Source organism: Rhizophagus irregularis, chromosome 6, assembly GCF_026210795.1.
Source record: "Rhizophagus irregularis chromosome 6, complete sequence".
Classification (NCBI taxonomy): Eukaryota; Fungi; Glomeromycota; class Glomeromycetes; order Glomerales; family Glomeraceae; genus Rhizophagus; species Rhizophagus irregularis.
Window position 1 is genome coordinate 4,032,863 of NC_089434.1, and position 27,639 is coordinate 4,060,501.

Consider the following 27,639-nt stretch of genomic DNA (forward strand, 5'->3'; position numbering starts at 1 on the left):
ATTTTTTTGTTCCGCAGAAGCACATCACGTGGTTTTTAATCTTCTACTCAAAGATATTTAATCCATATACTCTTTTTCTCCATCAATGATTAGTAACTTTTAATTTATTTTTTTACGTAGATTTAACTCAGTGAAATTTAATTGTATCAGATAATACACACATATATATGTACAGTATTGTTAATTTTTGGGCGCAGTATTATATTAAATTTACTACGGTCCAAATGACATTAAACTATTGGTTAAACGGCTTTTCATATTAATTAATTAGGGGACTGCGGAAGATATTAATTATTTATTAAAGTGGTTTATGTAAATATACAAATAAATAAATGATATCAAAAAGTTGTAGTGTAAAATTAAAAAAATTTTTTTGTTCCGCATAAGCACATCACGTGGTTTTTAATCTTCTACTCAAAGATATTTAATCCATATATCTTTTCCTCTATCAATAAATACAAAAAAAAACTCTTTCCGATAACTCAAAATTTTCATAATTTGGCGCAGTAAAGTTTTATAACTTCACAACATTTATTTTTTTCTTTTCCGCTTAAAACCTCACACAAGTGCGGATACGTCTTTTGACGACATCATTCCATATCTTACAGTATATACATATGGTAAAGGTTTCGACCTTTAAAAGAAATATACGACCTTTTTCGAAGGGTGAAGTTTTTTTTTACACACTTTATAGTTTCAATAAATACACAAGTCACTTATTACAAAGAGTTTATTACTTTACGATATCTTATATTTTAAATTTTTCAAAATTTTATTATTTTGTGTTTTACATTATTATTACTATTAGATAATATTATTTTTACACTCTTTTATTATGTCTTTATCAAAACCTTTTCATTTTCCGGTGGGAAAAAATTCTTTCTTGGTCTCTATGAAAAATTTTCACGTGACAAAACCCAAAAGATCTGGTTATAACAAGATTTATGATAGCCACCGCTCAAAAAGTTTCTTTTTTGAGCTTGCTGATCCTAACAAAAACACCAATGAAATTCATCTGAAGATCCACACTAACGATTATACAATGGATACTACCCCAATTAGGTTTCATTCCACAAGTATACTCCCTAATCACAAATACCAAATTAGTAAAATGCTCACACACTTTTTTTCTTTACAAGAAGTTCTGCCTCGTAGAATACAAACAAAATTTTTTGATTTTATTCGTTCAAAATTATTGGATAGAATTAATATAATACGATCACGTGGTTTTAGCACTAGCGATCGTAATAGATCTACAAAAACTTTTTTCAATTTTTCTTACAAAAAATATCGCTTTCATTTCGGTATTTATATTCCTTGTATACCTGATTGTACATCTGACTCTTTATCAGATAAACCTGCTTTTCTTACACAAACTCCAAAAACTCTTCATTTGTGTCAAATTCCATCCCCTTTCATTATGTCGCATCATCGACGTGCTTGCGTGATGCATCAGAAGAAATTTTTTAGCACAGAAGTGAATCATTTCTTGCGTCCTACTCAGAATTTAAGGAATGAAATGAATAACAACAAAAGTACACATGCTTCGAATGTGTTCAACAAATGGCTTTCGCACACAAAAAAAGAAATCTATTCAAATCGGTTAGGAATTAAATATACCACCAGTTATTACGCTAACGGTCATCAAAATATTTTTAAGAAAAACAACAAATATCGCTATATGTACAAAAAGCGTTATAATAATTTTAGTCACAATTATAGTATCAATAATTCAACGAAAAAGAAACAAGAGGCTCGCTTTAAGCGGAATTGTACTCGTATCTACAACAAGAATAACAAATTACGAATACTAAATGATCGACAAAAACTTAGGTCGGCTGTTCGCCACAGATTTCTCACTTCAATATCGCAATATATAGATAAACCGGTCACCCATCTTCGATATTCAAACAAGAGAAGAAGTATCAAAAAATCAGATTATAATTTTAATGTTCCATTTTTTTCTTTTAAAAAGAAAGTACCCCCTATTAGGAGAACAAATCATGTTATCTATGATTTTACTTCTAGTTATAATTATGTACCTCGATCTCAGAAATCTTCTAGCCTCTATATTGATGATGTAGCTTCAACGACTACTTTCTGTAAAGATATCATTTATCCTCTTCCTCCTGATATGGATCCTGTTCCTGATAATATTGATATTCCAAACGAACTTCGCCCATATATACCTGATGGACCAATATATATGTTGGATCCTTCATCAAACAAAAAGAATAAGAAAAAAGTTAAACCCCCAACATACACTTATTGCATCCCTGGATCACGTTTGTGGTTTGATTACTTACGAAAGAACATTAAAAACGGTATTTTACCCTTTCGAGACTTTAGGGTTAACACCTCTAGTCCTATTTCCACCCACCCTATTTCAGATAGTTCGTCACTTAGTGATTCTATTTCACGCAACAACAATAATTTACAACAACACAATGACCTTTTAAATTTACAACAACACATTATTGAAAACAATAAACGTCAATGGAACGTCATCAATACACAACTTGATAATGTTATCATTCAAGATTCTCAAAACACTTCTAATCAACATTCAGTTCACAAAAAACCTAAACGAACTTATTCCAGTTACCTTGCTGACTCCCTGGATGAAGGTTTTACCTCTGCTCGATATTAATTTTTGTAATGAGCCAGGATTATCTACAGAACAACTCAAAATTAGTGTGAACCATTCCACCTCTAACAGTATTTACAGGTGGTGGCTTTTTTAGCCAAAAGAAAAATACGGATCATGAGAACACAACCTTATTTACTAAATATCAATGCGAATCCTCAATGATCGTTCGCACGTAGTTGCTTTTAATAGTCTATACTACTCTAGAACTATTGATTTTCTATATATATAATTTTTTTTTTATTTTTAGGTTCTCTCGTTACGGATGGGTCTTTAGGTTTTATTTTTTTCTTTTCCCCATTCGAAGTATTAGCGTTGTCACCCACGTCTGCCACCCGTGGATAAACACATCTTTCTCATTTAACTTATTTCTCGTTACTTTGCTTGGTTTAGATTTTATTTTTCTTTTAACTTCTCGCTTTCTTTTCTCATATATCCGTAGTATTTATTCTCAATACTACTGCTCATTCATAATATTCCCAAAATATTATGCTGCCTGTAATATTTATTCTTTCAAATATTACCATCTTATTTCTTATAAACTGCGAGAGTTCTCCTAACTTCTTATATTTCATACAATAAAACGAGAATAACTCCTCTTACTTTACTTTTCTGGACTTAATAATAATATTAATTAATTCTCAAGCGTACAATGAGCATATTCAAGATAACTTTTAATAATTAATATTTATTTTATTAAATTTGAGTCAAAACTGACTGCGGAATTCCTAACGAATCCCACCTATATTTATACATTTTTAAGAAAACTATTTCTACCACTTCTAACTTTTCTACTAATAAAAATTTAAGAACAATAAGAAAATAAAGATATATTATCATATGACTATCTTGTGACTAAACTAAACTAAACTATAAATATTATTTTATCGGTTAATTATTTATCCTTCGGCTAATTATTTATCCATCGGTTAATTATTTATCCTTGTTCTATTCGGTCTTTTATTCATCTGCTCACGTGATTATCCTGATTTCTCGGGTTACAGCTATCCCCCCAAGAAAAATTTGAGTCCCATCAAATTCTAATTATAACTTCGAAACTTGACCTGTCTATATATTCCTTCAATAATTCTCCATTTACTGGCGTTTTCTGTATTCTTCCCTCCATAGTTTTAATTTTATAAGATCCTTTAGAAATTATTTCGTGTATATAATACGGTCCTTTCCATTTTTCTTCTAGTTTTCCAGACCATTGTTTTTCTTTTGCTGCATCATAATATAGTACTTTATCCCCTATTTGAAAGTTCTTTTTCGTCTTATATTTCTTATCATGATATTTCTTCTGTTTTTCTTGAGATTTTTCTATATTCTCTCTGGCTCGGCTTCTAATGTTCGGTAGATCTTCCATTAAACTATTAATCCTTTGTGTTATTGTAACATTTTCATCTTCCATATTTAGTAATGTCCTCATTTCCCTTCCATATATTAGATATCCTGGTTTTAACTTGGTCGAATCATTCTTCTTTGTTCTATATGCAAATAAGACTCCTGGTATTCTTAAATCCCAATCTTTAATGTTACTCAATTTTGCTAATGATTCACATAGTGTCTTATTGAACCTTTCTATTAATCCATTCGTCTTCGGGTGATAAGGTGTCGAAAAATTGTGTTTTATCTGAAATTCCCTCATTAATAATTCTACTAATTTGTTATTAAAATGACTTCCCCTATCACTTAATATCTTCTTTGGACATCCGTGTCTACATATTATATCTTCATAAATGAATCTTGCAATTTCTTTAGCATCTGCTGTTTCTAAGGCTCTAGCTTCTGGCCATTTCGTAAAATAATCCATTGCCGTAACTATGTATCTATTATTTCTTTCTGTTATTGGTAACGGTCCCACAACATCTATTCCAATCTGATAAAATGGTTCTTTAACTTTTATTACATTTAATTCGTGTTTTCCAATCGGTTTTCCTCTTCTTTGACAACTATTGCATGATTTAACATATATTTCTATATCTTGTCTCATTCCATTCCAGTAATATTTCTCTCTAATCCTTTCATATGTTGCATCTATTCCAAAATGTCCAGATAATTCATGGTCGTGTGCAATATACATTAATCCTTCAAACTCATATTTTCTTATTACTCTCAATTCTCTATTATCCTTTATTCTATATAACAAACCATCTTTCATCCTATAGTGTTGTTTATTATCTATATTTTTAATTATCTCATTATATTTATCTTCTTCCATTAATTAGTATATCTTCTATTTCTTCTTCAAAAGGTAAAATAAACCTAATATTTTTATCTTCAAATAACACGCAGTGATAATTCGTATTCCTGTGTATGATGTAAATATATATTCCTATTCCAATATTTTCAGTAGTCATTTTTATTTTTCCAATAGCTTTTCTACTCGTTTATATACTTTTTTCCAACTTTTGTCATCGTTTTTAATTTTAATTCTCCTATATTTTCCTTTATTCTCATAAATATTCTGATGCTCTTTAAACATTTTCACCATGTCCATGTATTCCTCTTCGTTCAACGTTTCATATGATGTTTTATGTCCTTCATTACTTTTCTTAGTTTCTCTTCCAATATAATTATTCCAACATTCTTTATTCTCTAAGAAAATTATTATCGCATTATCTATAATATCTTTATATTTAAATATCTCTTTCTCCATTTTATGATTCCCATATGGAGTAATATATCCTCTGTCAAAACTTTTGGTCTTTTGATAAAAGTATTCACAATATGGTGACTTATCCAGTATTATAATGTCTTCATCTGTAAATTCAACTATTCTCCTATTGATTTCTTCTACAACTTGTTTTCTAAATAACCATTCATATTCTTTTGAAGGTTCCTCAAATCTCTTATCATCATTTCTTCTTCTTTTAAACTTATTAAATATTATTTTTAAATCATCCTTTTCTTTTAATCGTTTAATTATATTTTCTACTATGGTGGATTTCCCTACACCATCAACCCCATCAACAATAATAATCTGTGGTTTACTCTTCCTTCCTAATTTCTTTAATAATTCTTTTTCTGTCTTTTCTTCTAAGTTCAGTAATATTGCTTCTTTATCATTAAAATATTTCATATCATCCCATTTTCCCTTAAATCTTCTAGCGTCGAACCATTCATTTCCTGATCTAACATATCTCAGCTTTTTCTCTTTATTATTTTCCATTTTCATTATTTCTTGACTTAAGTCTCCAGGGTCCCTTTTTATAACTTTCTCTTCAAATTCTAGTCTTGATAACGCATCTGCATTCTTATTTTCTTTACCGCTTCTATGTATTACTTCAAAGTCATATTGTTGTAACTCCATTACCCATCTTGCTCTTCTTCCTGTAGGTACTTTAGCATTCATTAATCCTTTTAACGCAGCATGATCCGTTATAACCGTAAATTTTCTTCCTGCTAAGAACTTATGGAAATACTTGATCCCCCAGAATATTGCTAAACATTCTAATTCTGTTATTGCATAATTCTTTTCTGCTCCCACTAAACTTCTACTAGCATAGGCGATAACAAATTCTTTATTTTCTTCATTTTTCTGAGATAATACTGCTCCTAACCCTTCTCCTGACGCGTCTGTAATCAATATAAACTCCTTTTCGAAATTAGGGTGATCTAATACTGGTTTTTCCATTAATCTTATTTTTAATTCTTCAAATGCTTCCTGCTGTTTCTCTGTCCATTCAAATGGTACATCCTTTTTAACTAAGTGATATAAAGGTTTTGCTATTTTCGCAAAATTCTTTATAAATCTTCTATAATATGAGCACAATCCTAAAAATGATCTCACTTGTGTAACAGTTTCTGGTATCTTTATTTCTTTAATCTTCTCCACTTTCTTTGCATCTGGTTTCAAACTATCTCTTCCAACTATATGTCCTAAAAATTCTATATTTCGTTCACCGAACTTACATTTCTTCAATTTCACAATCAAGTTGTTTTTCTTTAATTCGTTCAACACTTTATCGATATGTTCCACATGTTCTTCAAAATTTTTTGAATAAATCATTATATCATCTAGATATACTATTACAAATTCTCCAATATATTCTTTTAATATCTCATCCATTATCCTCTGAAATGTTCCTGGTGCATTCTTTAAACCAAATGGCATAACATTATATTCATATAATCCTTGTGAACATATAAATGCTGTCTTTTCTTTATCTTCTTCTACCATTTCTACTTGATGATACCCTGCCGCTAGATCCAAACTCGTAAACCATCTCGCTGTTCTATATTTTTCTAATAATTCGTCTATTCTTGGTAATGGGTATGCATCCGACTTAGTTATATTATTCAATTTCCTATAATCAATGCAAAATCTATAATTTCCTGTTTTCTTTCCTGCTAGTGTTACTGGAGACGCCCATGGACTCCATGACTTTCTAATTTTCCCCATTTTTAATAACTGTTCAACTTCTTTCTTTATAAACTTTCCCTTTTCCTCGGTCTCTTTATACCTCTTCTGTGCTATTGGTTCTTGACCTTCTTTAATTTCTATTTTATGTCTAACAGTGTCTACCCTTCCTAATTTTTCTCCATCGTATTCAAATATCTCTTCATAACTTTTGATTAGCTTTATTATACCATCCTTTCTTTTACCTGTTACTTCTCCCAAATTTATCTTTTTATCGAACTTTTCCCATTTAGTTTCATTTTTATCATTTTCATTTATCATTTTAAAATTTATTTATTATTTTATTTCTTATTATTATTTCAACAATTTTACATTTTGGGACAATTTTAGCCCTTTTTATATAATTCAATCCTCATTTTCACTAGATATTTCACTATCATCAGACGAGCTTTCTTCACTGGAACTTTCACTATCTTCTTGAGACTCATTTTCTTTTACTACTTCCTTTTCTTTTATTGCTTCTTTTACTGTATATAACTTCTTTCCTTCTTCTTGTTCATAATCAGATTCTCCTGATTCACTTTCATAGTCGGATTCTTCTGACTCTTCCACTTGTTTAATATACCACACTGGTATGTCTATTATTTCTTCATCATTTTCTAATTCCAATATCTTTTCTTTATAGTTGATATTTGCATTCCATTTATCCAATAAATCATTTCCTATAATCATTTCTTTTTGCTTTGAATCTATTACATCTAATGTTACTGGTAATACTAATTCTTTATAAACTTTTATTTCTGTATTCACTTTTCCTAATGAAGCAATCTTTCCTCCATCTGCTAATGTACACGTAATATTACTTTTTCCTTTTATTGGTATATTTAACTCTTTTCTTAATTTCTCTGTTATTACACTTATTGCTGCCCCTGAATCTATTACAACTTCGATTTCCTTATCATTTATTATAAACTGTGTTTTCATTGCCGTTGTAACTTCTTTTTCTCCACTTATTTCAGTCTTTTTCACCTCCGAGTGTAGTCACTCTGTTTTATCTCCTTTTCTTATCATTTTCTTTATCATTCTTCCTTGTTGTTCCACAATATTAAGTAGATTTCCATAATCTACTGGATCTTTTGATTTAACTCCTATAATTTTATCTTCTCTTGGTCTACGTTTTCCCCCTGCTTCTTTCCATCTATTTATTCCTTCCATTGTGTCATAATATTCTCCTCTCTTTTTACTCCATTTATATCTTTTTGGGATATTCGTATTGTCTGGTCCTATTGGTCTATTATACATTGGTTGCTCATCCTCCACATATTCTTCCATCGGAACTTCTCTTCTATTTCTATATTTATGTTCTTCTTTCCCTCTTTCCTCAATCTCTTTGTCTAAATTTGGCTTTCCAAAATTTTTCCATCCTTGTTTAGGATTTATTCTATTACTTCTCCTTCTTTCTTGTACTGGGTTATCTTTTTCATACAAATCACGATTGTAGTTATACAATTGTGGATCATCATATTCATTATTTTCATAGTCGTAATCATCATCTGATTCTTCATTTTCGTAGTCATAATCTTCTTCATGGTCTTCTATATCCATTAAATTAACTCTTCTCTCATTTCTTCTGATATTATTTCCTAATGGACATCTAGTCGCAAAATGACCTCTTCTATTACACCTAAAACAAGTTATTTCATCATAATTAATTGGTGCTCCATTATTTCTTCTCTGATTCAATTGGTTTCTATTCCCATTATTATTCAACTCCCTTTCCATATTTCGTACTTGTTTTTCCAATTTGGCAATTCTCATTTTCTCTAATTTTTCCACTAAATCGTCCTCATAATCTTCCTTTAACGGTTTGTTAAACTTATTTTCTTGTTCATTTCTTTTATCACTGTTTTGTCTAATATCTTGAATATTATTATTCTGAATATTATTCTGATTTAACAAACTTTGATTCATCATACTTTGTATCATCATTTGATTTCCTGTCTCTATAATTTTAGCTCTTTCAACAGCTGCATCCAACGTCGCTGGTGCTGTTTCCATTACTCTTGATATCATAACTGGATTCAGTCCCTGAATAAAATAGTTAATTTTATACATTTCTCCTAAATCATTAACTCCTGGTGCTATTTTTCTTATTAACTTTCTGAATCTGCTTGCATATGCTCCTACTTTCTCATTCATTTCTTGTTTAATCGTTTGTAACTCTCTAATCCATTGATTCTTTCTAACATCGCTTGCATAATGTTCCTTCAGTATTTTAGTAAAATCATTATTCCCATGGTTATGACCATTGTCCTCCCATCTTTGTATATCTCCTTGTTTGTTTTCATACCAATCAGCTGCTTCTCCTCGCATACATGCTGCTGCTTTTCTTATTTTATCTATTTGATTAGCTCCTTCTTGATAACCATTTGCGCTCCAAACAACCTCAAAATCTCTAATCCACTCATATGGATCTTGATCTCCTCCATAATATAATGGTAAATCTCCTACTTTCGCTGCTCTATTCACTGGTCCTGTCAAATTTCCAACTCTTGTTTCAACTTGATTAATTCTTCCAAATATTGTATCTGCTGGTGGAACTAAAGCATTCCAATCATTTCCTATATCATGTCCTAATATTATATTTCCAAACGTTCTCAAATCTTCTCTGATGTGATTTCTTTCTGCCATATTCAATAATATATTCTCTTGAAATAAATCCTGTAAATTATAATCAGATAGTTCACTTTCTGTATCAGAATTTTCAATATCAGAATCCTTAATATTTAACGAATTATTCGAATCTGAATTTTGACTTAAGCCAAAATCTTCCGTATTTATAATATTTTCCTCATTGTTTTCAATTCTATTTTCATCAAAGTCTTCAGAATTTTCTTCCCAAATCTCATATTCTTCTGGATCTAATATCTCTCCAATCTTTTCCGAATCATCTGAATTATCATTTTCTTCTTCACTTTCTTCAATCTCGAATTTCCTTAAGTACTCATCCAATATTCTCTTTATTTCCCTTTCTGATTCATTTTTATATTCTTGAAATTTTCTTATAAAGTCTGCACTTAATATATCAACATCTCTATATCCCATACTTATTAATCTTAATAATTCTCCATCAGAAACTTCAATTTTTAAAACTTTAATTAAGTTCCTTAGCTGTTCTAATCTTTTCTCTATTTCCGTTTCATCATCCGATTTATTCTCGTCTTCTAAATTTTCTGGTCCTTTTTCATAACAACTTTTACATATCTTTTCTATAAATTCTTTATTGTATTCTACCGCTTCTATTGCTTCTTTCTTTAATATTATTTTATTGCACATTGGGCATTCTATCGTATACATATAATGCCATATTCTTAACTCTTCTTCTATTCTTTCGTCATCTAATTCTTCAATAGTTTTATAAAAACTCATAAATTCTTTAGTCTTCATTATTTCATATTCCACTCTGAAATTTATTATTCGCCTTATCTCTTCAGTATCAATTTCATAACCATTTTCTAACCAATAATTTCTGTATATTCTTTCTATATGTTCATCTCCTTCATTCGAACTTGATTCTCCTAAATCATCTGAATTTTCCAGTTCTCCTACATCACTTTGTTCTTCAACAAAACCTTTTGCTTCTACAATTTTCTTTATTATCTTATCTGTTATGTCGTCATCTATCCATGGTTTCGGGTATTTATTTCCATCCCACCATTGATATGTTATACTTTTCTGAAACTTTCTGACTTTCTCTCTATTCTCTTCTTCTACTATATTTTCTTCTAAATGCAATATTTCCTTGAAATATCTCATTGTGCTATATCCTTTGTTTTTAATGGTTATTGGTTCTGTTTTTTCTAACCATTCCTCAAATTTTGCAAATCTCATATCTAATTCATCATCTTCTATAATATATCTATATGTTAACAATTCCCTATTTCCTAATAAATTCTCTTCTGTTTGTTCATCTAATATAAGTTCATTATCTTCATTCAGTATGTAATGTTCACATATTACTTTTATTACTGATATAATTCCTATTTTTCTGTAGTCCGGTTTATTTCTATACCTTATTGATCTTACGACTACATCCAACAGTTTTTCTCCTTCTTTTCTCATTCTCTCAAATTCTTTATTTCTTTTCTTTTTACTAGATGGATAATTTTCTTCCCCATCCTTTCTTGTTAGTATTATGTATTCCATTAATTTCATATACGTATTTCTGTTATAACTCATTGCTTCTAATATTACTTTTTGAAAAATTTTCCAAAATCTTTTAAACCAATCTTCTATCTTTATTTCATCAATACCATAACATTTCAGGCATGAAGGATCTACTTGATATTCCTTCCTCGATTCATTATGTTTTTCTATTTCATGTTTATTTTTGATCTCTTCTAATTCATCGTATATTTCAGACATCTTGATTTATTTTATTTACCTATTTACTTGCAAAATGATTTCATTTCATATTTCCCGTCTATTTATATTTTTATTCATATAGTATTTATTCGTTTATCATTTCAATCTTTATTTCTTTTATATTTTCATGTTTACAACTTTCTACTACATTTCTTTATTATATTTTATATTACATGGTATTCTATTACTTATAACTTGATATTCTTCTAACTTCATTAATTCTTAATTAGTTTAACGTCTTTCCGGACAACTATTTGTCCCTAAATTCTTATTATTTACATTTTTCCTGTATTTCCATCTTAACCGCTTGATTTCTTCACGCTTATTATTCTTCTTATGATATTCTTTTATTCCACCTGTTATCTTCTAACGTCTTTTTGTATATTTATTTCATCCTTTAATATTCATCTTATTCTTCAATTCCTATATTCTGTCTGTTCATAAATTTTCTGATTATTCCTGTATGCAGCTATTTTACATTCTCCCATTCGCAATATATTCCTATTTTTGTGTTCACATCTTTCTTCATGTTCATTAAGATATTCCATTCTTTTTCGAAAGTATTCTTTACATAACATTTCTATTTTGTTTCTTAAACTTTCTTCGCTTTCTTCCCTGACTTCAAAATAATTAATTTCTTGTAACGTTACATTCTCTATTTTCTCGCAATATTTACATTTTACTTTACCGTCTATTCTAATAAAACCTTTTCCATTTATATTTTCAAATACCGTTGTTTCCATTTCTCGTATTTTATTCAAAATTTCTCATTTATTATTATTTTATTTTGTCATTATTCATTTCCTCCTACTTTTATAATAATTGATTACTCAGTTTCTATCATCACTCGAATATTTATCAATTATTCTAAATTTTAAATTCAACCATTTAATCTCATTTTTATCCCAATCTGCAATACACATTCCTTCATTTTCAAACCATTGTAGCGCATTTCCTAACAAATGTGTCTTTGCAATCTTAAATATTCTTTTATCATCCTTAATTCCTATTTTCGACAAATATTTCTCAACTTGATTCGTCCATTCTTTCGGATTTTCTCCTTTTATACCATAAAATATTGGTATTTCCATTTTAATCTCTCGTATTACTCCTTAAAATATATATACTTCATATTCTTTTCACGGTACAAATTTTGCCCTTTTTATAACTTTATTTTAAACATTTCAAGGTTCTCAGACTTTAATCTCTATATTTTGACCTTTCATTCCTCTATTTCTTGTCCTCTTATAAGATCTTCCGCTATTTCTGTTATTTCTTTCTTAGTACAACTATCTACTGATGTAATATCACAATTACTTTCGAATACTCTTTTCTTTCCTATCTTATTAACTAATAAACAAACTTTTTCTGCTTTTTCCATCATTCTTTTTAATCCTTTTCTTGTTCTTACTACATCTGTTTCCAACATTTCCTTATATATCTTTTCTCGTTCCTCTTTATCTGTTCTCCTTTTTCTATTTTTCCCTTTTCGCTTATTAATTTCTTGTTCTAATCTTTCTTCAAACCTTTTTCCTAAATAATAATGTATTTCCAATAACATCTGATTATTCCTTCTCATTTTATGACATAATTGTAATAACGATAGTCCTCCATTCTCCTTTTCTAACATTTCTTCGTCAATATCTTCCTTCTTATGTTTTAATCTAATCATTAAAACTTGGTAATTTTCTGATCTAACTATTTCTTCATTTTCTTCACTATCATCAGTTCCATTTTTCTCACTACTATTATCTTCTTCCTTTTCTCTAACCTTATCATTCTTGTCATCTATTTCCATTAATTCTGATCTTTCTTCATCAGCTATTCCATCATTATTTATTTCATCTATTACTATATTATCATTATCATTCTCATCATTTTCTATATTAAATTCTGACTCATCATTAACATTCCTATTTCCTGAACTATTATCACTTTCTTCTATCATATCTTCATCAAGTTCAATTTTTTCTTCGTTAAATATTCTTTCAGTAACTATCTCGCATGTGACAATCCAATTCTTTAGTCTCATGTCATTTTCATCATAAAATTCCACTTCAATACAATCATTTAGTTTTTCTTCAACTTTTCTCAATTCTCCTTTCGATATTTTAATTTTTAATTTCATGATTTATTATTTCTTATTTATTTATTATTTTATTAGTCAGTCGTCCCTGCCCAGGGGCAACTATATATATACTCTTAATTTGATATTTTCCTATTATTCTATTGGTTATTCATTCTTATTGTTCCATCAACCGTTCTCAGTATTTCATTAAATTCTTTATTTCTTTTATAATTCTTTATTTCTCAACTTCAATCTCCTTTTCTCTAATTATTTCTTTCGCTCTTTAATTCCTTTCTACTTTCTTTCTTAACTTTTCTCTTACTGTGCCTTGTACTACTCACATGATCTGTATTACTCACGTGACTTGCCGCAGTATAATCTCATTTTATTCACTCACATTTGTAATTGAACTGAAGATCATAAGCCCAATTGTTCAAACACTTACCATTATACCAACAACATATAGTTGTTACATTTAAACCTTGGATTCATATTTAATTTTTATAACTCCGTTCTTACAACATCAAATATTCAACAATACTATTTCTTTTTATTTCATACTTGATACAATTCTTTTATTATACTTCTCATAATCATTAACATCATTCTTTCTTTTATTATAGTTGGATAGCCACAGATTTTTAAGCGATCAACTTACTAAAATTTCTGTTGACAAACGCCCCTGGTGACACAACTATTTTTTTTTTTTTTTTTTTTTTTTTTTTTTTTTTTTTTTTTATTCTCTTACTTGACCAGCAAGTTTCTTCAAAAATAAATTAATATGAGGGTTTAACACCGCTTTACCCACAACGTACAATAATAATAATGGGGGTTTCTTACAGTTTAACCCGCAACTTACAATCTAGAGGGTTTATTACAGCTTAACCCACAACTTACAATCTTATAGTGTTTTAAAGGTTCCCACATAACCACTAGTGTTTTTCTTGTAAGGTTCCCACGCAACCTCTTGGGTTTATAGTTCACCCGCAACTTTTGCATTATTTCTTTTATTAGATTTACTTTCTTACCGTGAAATCTCAATACGGTCTTATTTTCTTTTATAGTCAATTATCGTGACTAACTTAACTCCAATAATTCTTATAGAATTATCTCCTTTTATTTCCAATAACCTATACTAGGCTTATCTCTACCTTCATATCGAAGTATGATAGTTTCTAGGTTTGTCATTAACAACTTTTTATTTCTTATTTATCAGGCTTATACATCGTCTAGTGTATTTCTTTCATTTCATGTTAGTCCTTTTTCATACTAACATACACTTCTTGTTAGTCCTTTTTCATACTAACATATACTTCTTTCAACTTCTTATAATAAACTTCATAATTTCCTGATAAATCTCCTAATCACAAGCAATACACGCTTTGATTATCCTTCATTACTTGTACTTCTTTTATTTCTCATTGTACACTTAATAATTTTTTTTTTTTTTTTTTTTTTATACTCAAGTCCAGATCCTCTAGGAATACCACACAGGTACCTAACTATATGAAGATAGTCAGAATGATCATATTTCATTTCTTTTAATCTTTATTGATCATTTCCTTTCTCGGAAGCATTGCACCAAATTGTCACCCACGTCTGCCACCCGTGGATAAACACATCTTTCTCATTTAACTTATTTCTCGTTACTTTGCTTGGTTTAGATTTTATTTTTCTTTTAACTTCTCGCTTTCTTTCTCATATATCCGTAGTATTTATTCTCAATACTACTGCTCATTCATAATATTCCCAAAATATTATGCTGCCTGTAATATTTATTCTTTCAAATATTACCATCTTATTTCTTATAAACTGCGAGAGTTCTCCTAACTTCTTATATTTCATACAATAAAACGAGAATAACTCCTCTTACTTTACTTTTCTGGACTTAATAATAATATTAATTAATTCTCAAGCGTACAATGAGCATATTCAAGATAACTTTTAATAATTAATATTTATTTTATTAAATTTGAGTCAAAACTGACTGCGGAATTCCTAACGAATCCCACCTATATTTATACATTTTTAAGAAAACTATTTCTACCACTTCTAACTTTTCTACTAATAAAAATTTAAGAACAATAAGAAAATAAAGATATATTATCATATGACTATCTTGTGACTAAACTAAACTAAACTATAAATATTATTTTATCGGTTAATTATTTATCCTTCGGCTAATTATTTATCCATCGGTTAATTATTTATCCTTGTTCTATTCGGTCTTTTATTCATCTGCTCACGTGATTATCCTGATTTCTCGGGTTACAGCGTAGTTCTAGTAGTTTGAATAGTATTGTTCGAAGGGTGGGGTCCCGTAGGGGATTAATTTCCAAAATTCTATACTAGCCTATTTGTACCATCATGTAAATGATGTTTTACTCTTATTTTGTAATAGTTTTGGGAGTACTACTCTTTTAGTAATAAAATAAAATAAATAAAATAAATAAATCTTTTCCTCTATCAATGATTAATAACTTTTAATTTATTTTTTTACGTAGATTTAACTTAGTGAAATTTAATTGTATCAGATAATACACACATATATATGTACAGTATTGTTAATTTTTGGGCGCAGTATTTTATTAAATTTACTGCGGTCTGAAATGACCTTAAATTATTGGTTAAACGGCTTTTCATATTGATTAATTAGGGGACTGCGGTCAGGAATGACGTTAAACTATAATTTCTACTTTAATGGTTATTTTACTTTATCTTTTTTATTGGTATATTATTTTATTTAGGATCGGGTATTAGATAACGTTAATACTCTTGAAATGATCTACTATTACGCGACGAATGGCTGAACGAATTATTAATATATGTCAAAATAAGAAATTATCATTTTAATTGGTTTTTTCTTTGTAATTTAAAAAAAGGGAATTTAAAATTTTATTTAAATATTTTAGTTCAGATCTAATTAGAAGTTAGACTTCAAATTTATTTTCTTACCGACTTGAATTTTTCATTTTATTATTATATTTTGATTTATTATGAAACTCGAGAATTTGTTATGAATTTTTATCAAATTTAATAAGTTCTTTGTAGCTTGTGATGGCAAACGTCGTTATGACGGGCACAAGTGCTACAGTATATAAACAAGTGAATAATAATCCACAAAGAAATTTGATTTTTCTGTTACACAATCTTTAATTTAAATTTTATTTCAGTCTTTAAAGAACCCTGAAATATACATACACTCATACAGTATAAAGGCCAGATCAAAAAAAAAATTTATATTAGCTGTACACATTATATTATATTTATTTGTTTAATATTTTAAATAGCTAGATTGTAAGTAATATATATAACTTTTGTATTATATGTATTAAATTTATATCTAACTAATTGTACTACAGGGTGTAAGTTATATGATATATATTAGGGATTGGACCCGGTTGGACTATACCCGGGTTACCCGCAGGTGAGTGGGTATCCGGGTGGTAATAATTTCCACCCGGGTGGAGGCAGGTGGAGACAGGTGGGTCAACCCGTCAGGTCAACCTGGCAGATTACCCGTCAGGTCACCTGTTTAGTCAACTGTTGTTGATTAAATTTTTTTATTGATCAATATGAATCATTTAAAAGTTCCCGTTTAGTATTAATTATTAATAAATTAGTAAAATGATGAAGTTACATTTATCTTCAAAACATGATATTCATTGTTATTTGTTAAAAGAAATAGTTTATATTGTAAAGCTTGGAGTTAATAATATTTGAAATATCATAAATTTGTCTTTTTTTAATCATTATATAACAAAAGAAATTAATATATAATATAAATGTTTTACAAGTTTTAAAATAAATAGTAATTTTTATATGAATTACGGGTGGGTAGCGGGTGGGTTGACGGGTTGGGTTGACCTGACTTTCACCCGGGTGACCCGCGGGTCCATCTGCCAGGTGACCCGGGTAGAGATTTTTTTAGACGGGTCCAATCTCTACCTCCAAGAATTTCATTGGTGTCTTGCACTTTAATTATTGCTACAGTACGAGATTGATTATCACATATCTTATGAAATTGTCTAGCTGTAAATCCATTACGAGGTCCACGAAAAATTAATTTTAATTTTCAATTCATCTGTAATTTCTAATCTATCAATCCATTTTGAAATTAATTCAGCGTGTTGGTTTTTAATTATTTTGGAATCAACTATTTTTAGTTGATGGACTATAATTGCTATTCAGAAATAGTTTTAATAATTCTATATAAAACTCATTGGTAGAATTTTCCTATAAGGAAACACATTTTTCAAGAATTCTCTTGGGTTAAATTAAAGAATTTCATAAAAGGAATACATTGTTGCAAAGTATTTTTAAAGTATTAAAATCATCATTTGAATAACATGAAGGATCCGACAAAAGCCCAGCTAGGGATTGGAACCTGTTAATGTTAACCGGTTAATTAACCGGTTAAGACGGTTAACCGGTTAAAGGATTTTGAAAATCGGTTAACCGGTTAAAACTATATTTATCATAATTCTAGTCAGATTTATATAATGCGGCCCAGAGACATGTAAATTGCGGCCATGTGTTCCTAAACTTGAAGTTTTAATGCCGAATTTTTTTCTATTTATTTATAATAATTTTAGTGATATATAGTCTTCCTATAACTAAAATCCAAAATTGGTACAATTTGCAGTAAAAAAATTTTTTAAAATATTTTTAATATTAACCGGTTATTAACCGAGACCCTTGGTTAACCGGTTTTTAACCGGTTAAGGTTTTTTGGACGGTTCCAATCCCTATATTGAGCAATACCTCATTTAAGTACATGCACCAAACTTGAACCTCAGTCATTTGATGATTATTAAAGCTTTTTCTGGAGTCGAAGTAAAATCAGATGAATCGAAAATTTTTTCTGGATGTTTGGATAATAACTCTGCACAAAACTTTGGAGATCCAAGAAAGTATTATGTCCAAAACTCGTCTGGTATATTAGGTTAAAATTTTGTTTCAACCAGTTTTCATTGTTTTCAATCAAAAACGATTGAATATGAGGAATTAATTCTTGAAGACTTAGTTCATTAGCGGCAATCAAGATTTTAACAATATCTAAAATATCATATTCTACTAAAGAAATTCTTCCACCATAAATATATCTAAGATATAATTAAAAAAATATTTTTACAAAAATAATGACTTTTTTATAACAATTTAGTTTGTCATTTCTTTATAATTATTTGAAAAATTTTAGATAAAATATTTGGTAATTTAATATGTGCTAAAGTTCCGTCATTTTCTTTTTATTAGTTGATAAAATTCTTCGTAAATAAGGAGAACGATAAATTAAAATGACCATGTGAGAGCGAAATGTTTTTATCGACTTCAATTGTAATATCATAATATTCATCATCATATAAAATTTCGATTAAATTTTGTGATAATTTTGGTAAAAATTTATTCTCAGCCATTATTGTCAATGTTAAAATAAAGAAAAGAGTATAAGAATTTTGCTTAATTTGTTTAATTTGTGGAATTGTTTTATCTGATAATAAATAAATTCATATTTATTAATAACCGATGAAATTTACTCAAAAAAAAATCATTCTAATCGTCAAAAAGATTTTCATACTAATTCCATTAAAAATAAATATGAAATTTCGTAATTATAATATATCATAGTAACATTAAATCATTTTTTCAATAAGAGCGAGAAAATAAATTATTTTAAAGAAATATTTTATAAATAAAAGTTAATGATGAAGAATCGAAAAAACAGTCATGAAAATATTAATATTGTCTCAATTTAGAGAATGATCATGTGTAGATCAGACTCGGTCGCAGAAATGATTAATGTTTCCCATTTCGGTAAAGCAATACGATAAATTTAAATTAAGATTACTAAATTTGATATATTCAGTATTAAAAATCTTACATTAAATATAAACAAATAACAAATTATTGTTAAAAAATCATCTGAACTGCTTTGCAGTTCGCCTATACTTGGAAGGGTAAATTAGTAATATCACTGAATATGCTACGTCCAATCGTCCATTGTAGTTCTATTAGTATCAGATATTACAAATACAAAGTATAGTAGTTAACGTAATGAAGGCGATAAGAACGTGACTATACTTGTCCTACGTTACTAATTGATTTAAAATATCGCGAACTCGTAAGTCGTAACAAAGAATCAAAAAGAACAATCAAAATGGGTAATTACTATTATTATTCACCTTATAATCTACTTTCTGCTATTAGCTTACTTGTTATATCAATTTTTTGCAATAAAAAAAAACGCTTCTCATCTAATTATTTCGCTAAAAATGAATTCTACTAAGCTTTTAAAAATTGAAGATTAACAACTTTATGTTTGTTCTAATTTTCCATGTATTTTGGATTTAAATAATTTATATTTTTAACAAAAACAAGGGAACTAAAAATAATACGTAAATTGTTCCTCCCTTGTATAATTTGGGTAATTCAGACCTACAGTACCAATCTCTTATTATTTATTATCGGTCGTCGATTTAATAATGTCTGTGCTATGAGAAATAATATCAAATTATGTAACTTAAAGCCATGATCATTTCTATCTATATTAACCGATGAATGACTTTTTAATAAAATATTTGAGAATATTTAAAAATTCTTTTAAGTTACTCAATTTGATCTTAAATTTTTAAATGAACTGATTTAGGGGAAGGAATTCATACCAAATTTGTAATATAATTGGATAAATTTTAATGTAACTTAATTATTTAAATATTTGAACTAGCAACAAGCCCGTTGCTTCGCATCAGGATTAATGATTACCTTGAGATAAACAAAAATTTATAATATACGGATATAAAATGATAAGAAAAAATCTATTTTCGTTTCTTGATTAACTTTGGAAAAGAACATCATTATGATGACAATATTTCCATGAACTTGGACAATGCACATTTCGTCAACTTTGAAATTCAAATAATATTCTCAAAAATGGATATATTTGATTGAAACGGGTTACCAGCAGTTGGATATTGTTTACAGGATGAGAACTGGACGTAATCTAATCAAATGCTGTATTTAAATGTGATTAAATGAATTAAAAATGGGTTAACACTTTTTGATGAATAATAATCATTTAGATATTCTGATAATTTTATGTATTAGTTATTTACTAATCTAGTAGTATATAAATGGGTTATCATCCGAAGGATGATGGCCCATTTATATACTAAACTAGATCAGTAAATAACTTTTTTATCATCCTAGATATACTAATTGGTCCGCCAGTTTATAACTGGCGGAAAAAATCCTAAATACCAATTAGTAGCCAGGTGATAAAACATAATTATTAAATAAAATTTATACAATTTAAAATAATAATCAAATGAATGTTTTATAAATAATTTTTATTAAAAAATACTAGTGCGTTGTTACAAAATTAACTTGCTTGTACATGATATTTTTTATAATTATCTTTATTTAATAATTGAAAAGTCCTATAAAAAAATAGAGAATTGAATTATTTAAATTACAAACTAAGAATCTTTTTAATACTCTAATCTTAGTGTTTAAATAATTTCAAAATAAAAATAATAAGTAGTGAAAAATGAATTTGTTATCAAGTAAATTAATTTAAAATCCATCTAAAGAGGATAAATATATTAGTGAATGAATATAATATATTATTTTAATCTTATTAAAATATTAAATTATAAACAAACCATCAGGAATTTCTTGTTTATCCTTTTTTTCTGAATGAAGATTTGGATTATTTTGTACTTCATCTATAAAAATATGATAAGTTAGAATAATAATACTGGCCATTATTATATATAATTTATTTTACTTACCATTAATACTAATATTTGTTCGTTGCTGCATTATTTCTCTCTCATAGTCATTTTGAACGTCGTCTATTATTTAATAAATCAAATTTAATAAAATATTCATTCTTATATTTAACGAAAATTAGAATTAAATGTTTAAGACTTTACCATTCTCCATTTTCAATTTTTTAAATAATCTGGATGATTCTTTGCTATCATTATCTGTAATCAAGATATAAATTAGTATTTATTCATTCAAAATTCTAATATATACTTTTAAAATTAATTGATGTACACTGATTACTTGATTTACTAAGATTACTAGCTATAATGAAAATCAATCATATAATATTTTATTTATATAAAATTCAATATTATTTTAATAAATACTTACCATTACTAGAAATACTAAAATCATATGATCTAGTGGTATAAAATGCTATTTAAAAAAAAAGATCATTAATTAAAGGATTTATACTAAAACATTATTAACTTTATATTACCTATTTGTTCTTCTATTATTATTTAATTAAAAAAAAGGTATCGTTAATTATAATGTTAAAGAAAAAAGAATCAAATAGTTAATAAACATTAAAAAGCATACCTTCCGTTGCATTTTTTGGTTCATGTAGATTTTCAAAATTATGAATTTTACTTGTAAATATTTTACTACTCATTATATTATTTGGTTTTTTACCTACTTTTATTATTGATAGAGGTAGTTCATCAGGTTTATTTCGATAATATGTCATAATTTCATTCATCTTATCACGAAGTGTATTAATATCAGGCCTTTTTAATGGATTAGCATCCCAACATTGCTCAATTAGATTTTTATATTTGGAAGGAATTTCTGATATAATTTTTGGTCTTATACCATCAATGATATTGATTGCAAAAATACAATCATGTTCATAATTCATAAATGGAGGTTGCCCAAATGAAATTTCCCACATAAGAATTGCAATACTATAAATATCAGATTTAAAAGTATATCCTTTTCCATTAATAACTTCAGGAGCTATGTAAGGAAGATTTCCATATATACTTGTTGATGGTTTGTCTGCAGGGCCACAAAATCCAAGATCACTAATAAACCAATGACTATTAAACTGTGAATATAATATATTTCCAGAATGCAAATCTCTATGAATTGAATTCTCTTTATGAACATAATAAAGTGCATTGATTATTTCAAAAGTAATTCTAATTCTTTCATTCCATGTAAGTTGATTATGATTTTGTTGTAAATATTCTCTTAAATTCAAATCAAGCTTATACATTACAAGTAAATAATTTCCACTTGATGGATTTTGTGTTAAACCATAACATTGAACGACATCTGCCCATTTATTACTTATAGTTAAATGTGATTTAGCCTTGAATTTAAAATTTAATTGTTAATAATATTATTTATTTTTTTTAAAGTTCTTTAAATATTTTTAACTTACAAACCTCTTCAAACCAACTTTGACTTGCATTTTCAACATTTTTTAATTCTTTAAGTATTATAGCAAGAGTTCCATGTCTTATTAATTGTCGCTCTTTAGAATCCCATTCTTCATATCCACCATTAATCCAATCTGCTGTATAAATCTCTGAGAATCCACCTTTTGTCAGATATTTAATATTTTCTAAATTATTAAATGGGATCCATTCAATAATAACATCTGGTCTAAGTGTTTCCATTTGACAATTTATTATTAAATTATCAATAACATTATTTCCAGAAGTCCAATTTGAAAAATTAGATTTTAAATAATTTCGAACACAAAATTCACAATATAATGTAGCTAAACATTTTTGGTTACAATTTTCACAAACTCTTCTTGTCCCATCATTATAAATAATTTTAGCTCGGTCATAATTTTTATTATTTGATTTTATTGCTTCCGTTTTTTCTTCTTCTGTAAGAGAATTATCAGCAAGAATTGTTTGTTGCATAAATTCATGTTGTTCATGGAAGCTATTGTGAACATTATAATCAATTAATGCAAATGCTCTACTAATTGCTGCACGTATTAATTCTTTCCGAATATTGGACATTTTTGTAAAAGAAAAAAAAAATATTTTTAAGTTGCAAAAAAAAAATAAAGTTTTCATAGACGGTTAAACAAATAAGTTGTGCAACCACCAAAATTTTATGTCATGTGCTGTATTGTAAACAAAATAATGATCATCTGATCATACAATATAGACAAAAAATCCGACATTGCCAGCAAACATATATGATGTAAAAACTACAAAGGTACAAATGACGTTAAGTTTAAGCTTTTGTAGACTAGAATTATTTATTGCAAATTTAATTTTGATGTTCTTGGAAAAAAACCTATTTTATCAAATCATCATAGAATTCAAATGTGAAACACCTCTAAATTCATAGTAAAATAAAATTTTAATTGCCATATTTGTGATGGCGATTGTCTATGTTATCAATAAATTTCAATGGTAATAAAAAAATATTAAATATCAATAATGGGTTAATTTTCTTAACTTTTTAATATTATTTATTTTAGTTATTGCTTGGGATTTTTTTATTGGCAATTGATGTTTAATGAACCAAATTTGAAGTTTCGAATGAAAAGGCGAAATCAAAAATTCAATTTTGATTGTAAAGTGTTATTTGCATATTTCGATATTATAATAAAGTAAAATATTTTTCAGACAAAATTCATTACCTTTTTCGTAACATAATGAGCTTATAAAAATTAAAAATTAACCATATTTAGATAATTTCTCTACACAATAAAACTTTTTTTAAAAAAAAATTCAGAGATCATTTCTTAATAATTTTTTATTGCAGGAAAAAAAAATTATTGTAGTTGGAGACTAAAGTCAATAAATGTTTAAGAGTACAAGACATTACATACTATCCATTTTTTAGATATAGCTGGAATTCTGGATGACATTATTGATGACTATATCTATTTGGTAGAGTTTGGAACCGGTTCTATTTTCGAACCGAATTTAAAACGGGTGCAACCGGTTCGATCCGTTTCAAACCGATTTCGCAAAACCCGATTGAAACCGAATAACCGAATCGTATATATTTGATAATTCCGGCCAGAATTAAATGTGATCGGCATAAATCTGGCCAAGTTATAATTCCGGCCGGAATTACAACCCTTGTGTAACACAATACGAAATTTTGTGGGACACAATTATCTGTAATAAAATTTTGTGTAACATAACTTACCCGGTGGCTAAACTATTTAGCCGTGGTCACGTGATTTTAATTCGTAATTCGGGCCAGCACTATAAAGTTTCAATATCAAACCGGGTTGGAAATCCGGTTGCACCCGTTTTAAACGCAAACCGGTTTCAGAATATGAATTCGGGTCAAACCGAATTGTCAAAAAATCGGTTGGAACCGATTTTTAAACCGGTTGGTGCAACCGGTTCCAAACTCTACTATTTGGTGATCGACTCTATAAAATGATCCATCGTTTTTTATTCACTTTTTAATGCAAAAAAAAAACATTTACTAGGACTTCCTAAGAATTTAGGCCATTAGAAAATTTTACTCACCATTTGCATAAAATTCTTGAAGAATAAAGATTTAAAATCCTGAAGTTGATGGTACAATAACCATTTCGGGATTTTGTAATTTTATATTACGAAGATTATGAAGTGCCAAGGAATTAACATTTCGGGATTACGATTTTTTGGGATTATGATATTTTGAACATGCTTTTTATGTCAGATTGTGCTACATTTGAGTGGAGATATACAAAAGAAATATTAACTATAATATATATTTTGATATTTTTATAAGAAAGTGTAATAATTACAACTTGAAATAATTAAAGTGTAGCTTCAAGAATCAAGGCTTTTAAAGATGTACAAATTGTCAATGTTTCCATAAAATTAGTGAAAACCTCTAACTATTCTACCCTTTCTTTTCTCGATATCCAGATCCTAGTGATGGCCATGCTCAAATGACTGGTCACGTGCCATTTGGGTCATTTCAGCATTAAATGACAAATGACCTAGCCATTTAAAATTACATCATAATTCTGGCCAAAGTTATCTAGTTATCTATGTAATTTCATTGTTTCAAGGATAAAATTATATTACGTGATAATATGAATTTGTAATTCCGGTCGGCATCATAAATTTGGTCAATTAATTCTAAATGACTCAAATGACAAATGACCCGAATGACTAGGTTCGGTCATTTCAAAATGGTCAAATGACCTCCATCACTGACGCAATGTGATACAAAATGTCCATAATTCTGATTGGCACAACAAAAATCTTAATTAGTTTAAAATCTTTACTATTCTCACATGATATTATAATGTAACCACAAATAGTAATAATAAGATCCATATGATTTTTTTTGTTTGTAATACAGTATTGAACGTAGAAGCAAATGTTTTACTTTTTTAAAAAAAAAAAATTCCAAAACTCTTACCTTTTCATTTTTTAAAATTAAACCTAAATTTTTCAATAATATTAACAAAATGCCTCAACTTCTCGCTGATTGTCTTGATGAAGTTATTGAATATTTAAATGATGATAAATATAGTTTACATTCATGTTTATTAGTTAATCGCCTTTGGTGTCGAGTTACCGTGGGAATTTTATGGAGAGATTGCAATAATTATAGTATTTCGGATTATAGAACTTTAATTAATTGTCTTCCAGATGAGTCCAAAAAAAATTTAAAAGAAAATGGAATTATTATTTCTACCTCACATCCAATTTTCAATTATGCAATATTTTGTAAAGTTTTATCAATTAGTAAAGTTCATGAAAAAATTATTCACCTTCTTGAAAATCAATATAATCTTTTACTTGAAGATCTTATCAATTATACACACGTAACAGTACAAGAAATATGTAAAATGTATATGAATCAGACCTCTTTAAAAGTTTTAGAATACGTTCAATATTCTGATGTAACTTATGATATTTATCCTAGTCCAAGAGATTTCTTAAAAAATCTTACAGAATTAACTTTTAGTTCAAATATTTCACCTGAACTTCTTATTAATTTGACTCAAACATGTCACAATTTATTCCTTTTAGATGTAGTAATTATTTATCATGTTCCAAAGGAATTAGTTGATTTAATTACCATTCAGAAAAATTTAAAATGTTTTGGTATGATGATACATGATGGACCGAAAGATGAAATCAATTCAATTCCATTATTAACGATGGAACTTCCTAAAACTTTAACCAGATTTGTTGTTGTTGGAGGGAATTATAAAATTTCATTGTCATTTCTAGTAAATTTTACAAATTTACAAGAACTTGAAATATCATTTGATTTTAGTGAATGTATTGAGAGTTTTGAAAAGTTACAAGATGCTATTTTCCCACAATTACAAATTTTAATAATTAAATATTCATGTCCAAGAATGGAGTTTTTAATAAAATTTTTAAAAAATAACGGAAAAAATTTAAAAAAAATTCACATAGATGTCGATGATTGTGAAAGTGGAATTAGTGAGGATAGTGATGTAGATAGTATTAATTCCTTGAACTTAACTATTGCTAAATATTGTCCAAACATCAGAAAACTTTCTACTGGATTTAGTGATAAAGCATTGGAAACGTTAAAAATATTATTTAATAATTGTCAATACTTAGAAAGTATTAAAATTTGGTGCGGAGATAGATTTTTGAACGAAAAGGAAGCATTGGAGACGGTTTTGAAATATTCAAAAAATATTTATGAAATAATTTTACAATATCAGTTTGACTTAAAATTTGAATTATTTCCAAGTGAATTAGAGTCCTTTTTTATAGATTGGAAAAAACGTATACCACAAAAACCACTTTCTTTTGTGATCATTGATAGTGCATTTTGTAAAAATAGATTAGATAAAAATGTTGAAAATATGAAAATTATTGAAACGTATACCAAATTAGGTGTTGTTAAGAATTTTGAAATTGGTGATTATTCGTGAATTATGGATTTATTAATTTATTCTGACTTATACATGTATTTTTTTTTTGTAAATCTAAGGAACTTTCTTTTTTATTATTACATATTTTAAATCTTATCTATATATATTTTTAGTAATATATAAGAACATTTTTATATATTAAAAAAACTTTAAAAAAATATAAAAAAAATGTAAAAAATATAAAATAAAAAAAAAATAAAGGATTTATATTTTATGAAAAATATTTCTTTTGTTTCGTGTGTCTAATGGATCAAACATAGCTTTTTTGTATTTTATATCTCAATACGTGTAAGTCAGCACTTTTTTAGTATATCCGTGTTTAGATCTGATTAACCACATTAAAAACTCGTCACACCACTTATGACGCTTACTTCTGTGATATCACTCATCTTTACTTACAAAACCTACCACGAATAACCCTTATTTTCTATATACTATCACTTTATACA

At 27.7% G+C, this 27,639-nt stretch overlaps 6 protein-coding genes across 6 annotated transcripts; 2 read left to right on the forward strand and 4 right to left on the reverse strand.

Annotated features, from left to right (window-relative positions):
* Window positions 1–1,420: 1,420 nt before the first annotated feature.
* On the forward strand, window positions 1,421–2,650 carry OCT59_026587 (uncharacterized protein; the record flags this gene model as incomplete). Its single annotated transcript, XM_025321061.2, has 1 exon — window positions 1,421–2,650. The coding sequence occupies one exon, from the start codon at window positions 1,421–1,423 to the stop codon at window positions 2,648–2,650; it is 1,230 nt and encodes a 409-aa protein (XP_025169861.1).
* Window positions 2,651–7,415: 4,765 nt separating this feature from the next.
* On the reverse strand, window positions 7,416–7,742 carry OCT59_026588 (uncharacterized protein; the record flags this gene model as incomplete). The annotated part of the gene is made up of 1 exon (XM_066143259.1): window positions 7,416–7,742. One exon carries the CDS (start codon window positions 7,740–7,742, stop codon window positions 7,416–7,418), a length of 327 nt encoding a protein of 108 aa, XP_065992794.1.
* Window positions 7,743–11,851: 4,109 nt separating this feature from the next.
* OCT59_026589 (uncharacterized protein) lies at window positions 11,852–12,178 on the reverse strand (the record flags this gene model as incomplete). Its single annotated transcript, XM_066143260.1, has 1 exon — window positions 11,852–12,178. The coding sequence occupies one exon, from the start codon at window positions 12,176–12,178 to the stop codon at window positions 11,852–11,854; it is 327 nt and encodes a 108-aa protein (XP_065992795.1).
* A 479-nt stretch (window positions 12,179–12,657) lies between these two features.
* On the reverse strand, window positions 12,658–13,563 carry OCT59_026590 (uncharacterized protein; the record flags this gene model as incomplete). The annotated part of the gene is made up of 1 exon (XM_066143261.1): window positions 12,658–13,563. One exon carries the CDS (start codon window positions 13,561–13,563, stop codon window positions 12,658–12,660), a length of 906 nt encoding a protein of 301 aa, XP_065992796.1.
* Window positions 13,564–21,075: 7,512 nt separating this feature from the next.
* On the reverse strand, window positions 21,076–21,946 carry OCT59_026591 (uncharacterized protein; the record flags this gene model as incomplete). Its single annotated transcript, XM_066143262.1, has 7 exons — window positions 21,076–21,086; window positions 21,165–21,227; window positions 21,294–21,356; window positions 21,438–21,491; window positions 21,664–21,708; window positions 21,773–21,784; window positions 21,874–21,946. 7 exons carry the CDS (start codon window positions 21,944–21,946, stop codon window positions 21,076–21,078), a joined length of 321 nt encoding a protein of 106 aa, XP_065992797.1.
* Window positions 21,947–25,735: 3,789 nt separating this feature from the next.
* OCT59_026592 (uncharacterized protein) lies at window positions 25,736–27,190 on the forward strand (the record flags this gene model as incomplete). The annotated part of the gene is made up of 1 exon (XM_066143263.1): window positions 25,736–27,190. The coding sequence occupies one exon, from the start codon at window positions 25,736–25,738 to the stop codon at window positions 27,188–27,190; it is 1,455 nt and encodes a 484-aa protein (XP_065992798.1).
* Between the last annotated feature and the right edge of the window lie 449 nt (window positions 27,191–27,639).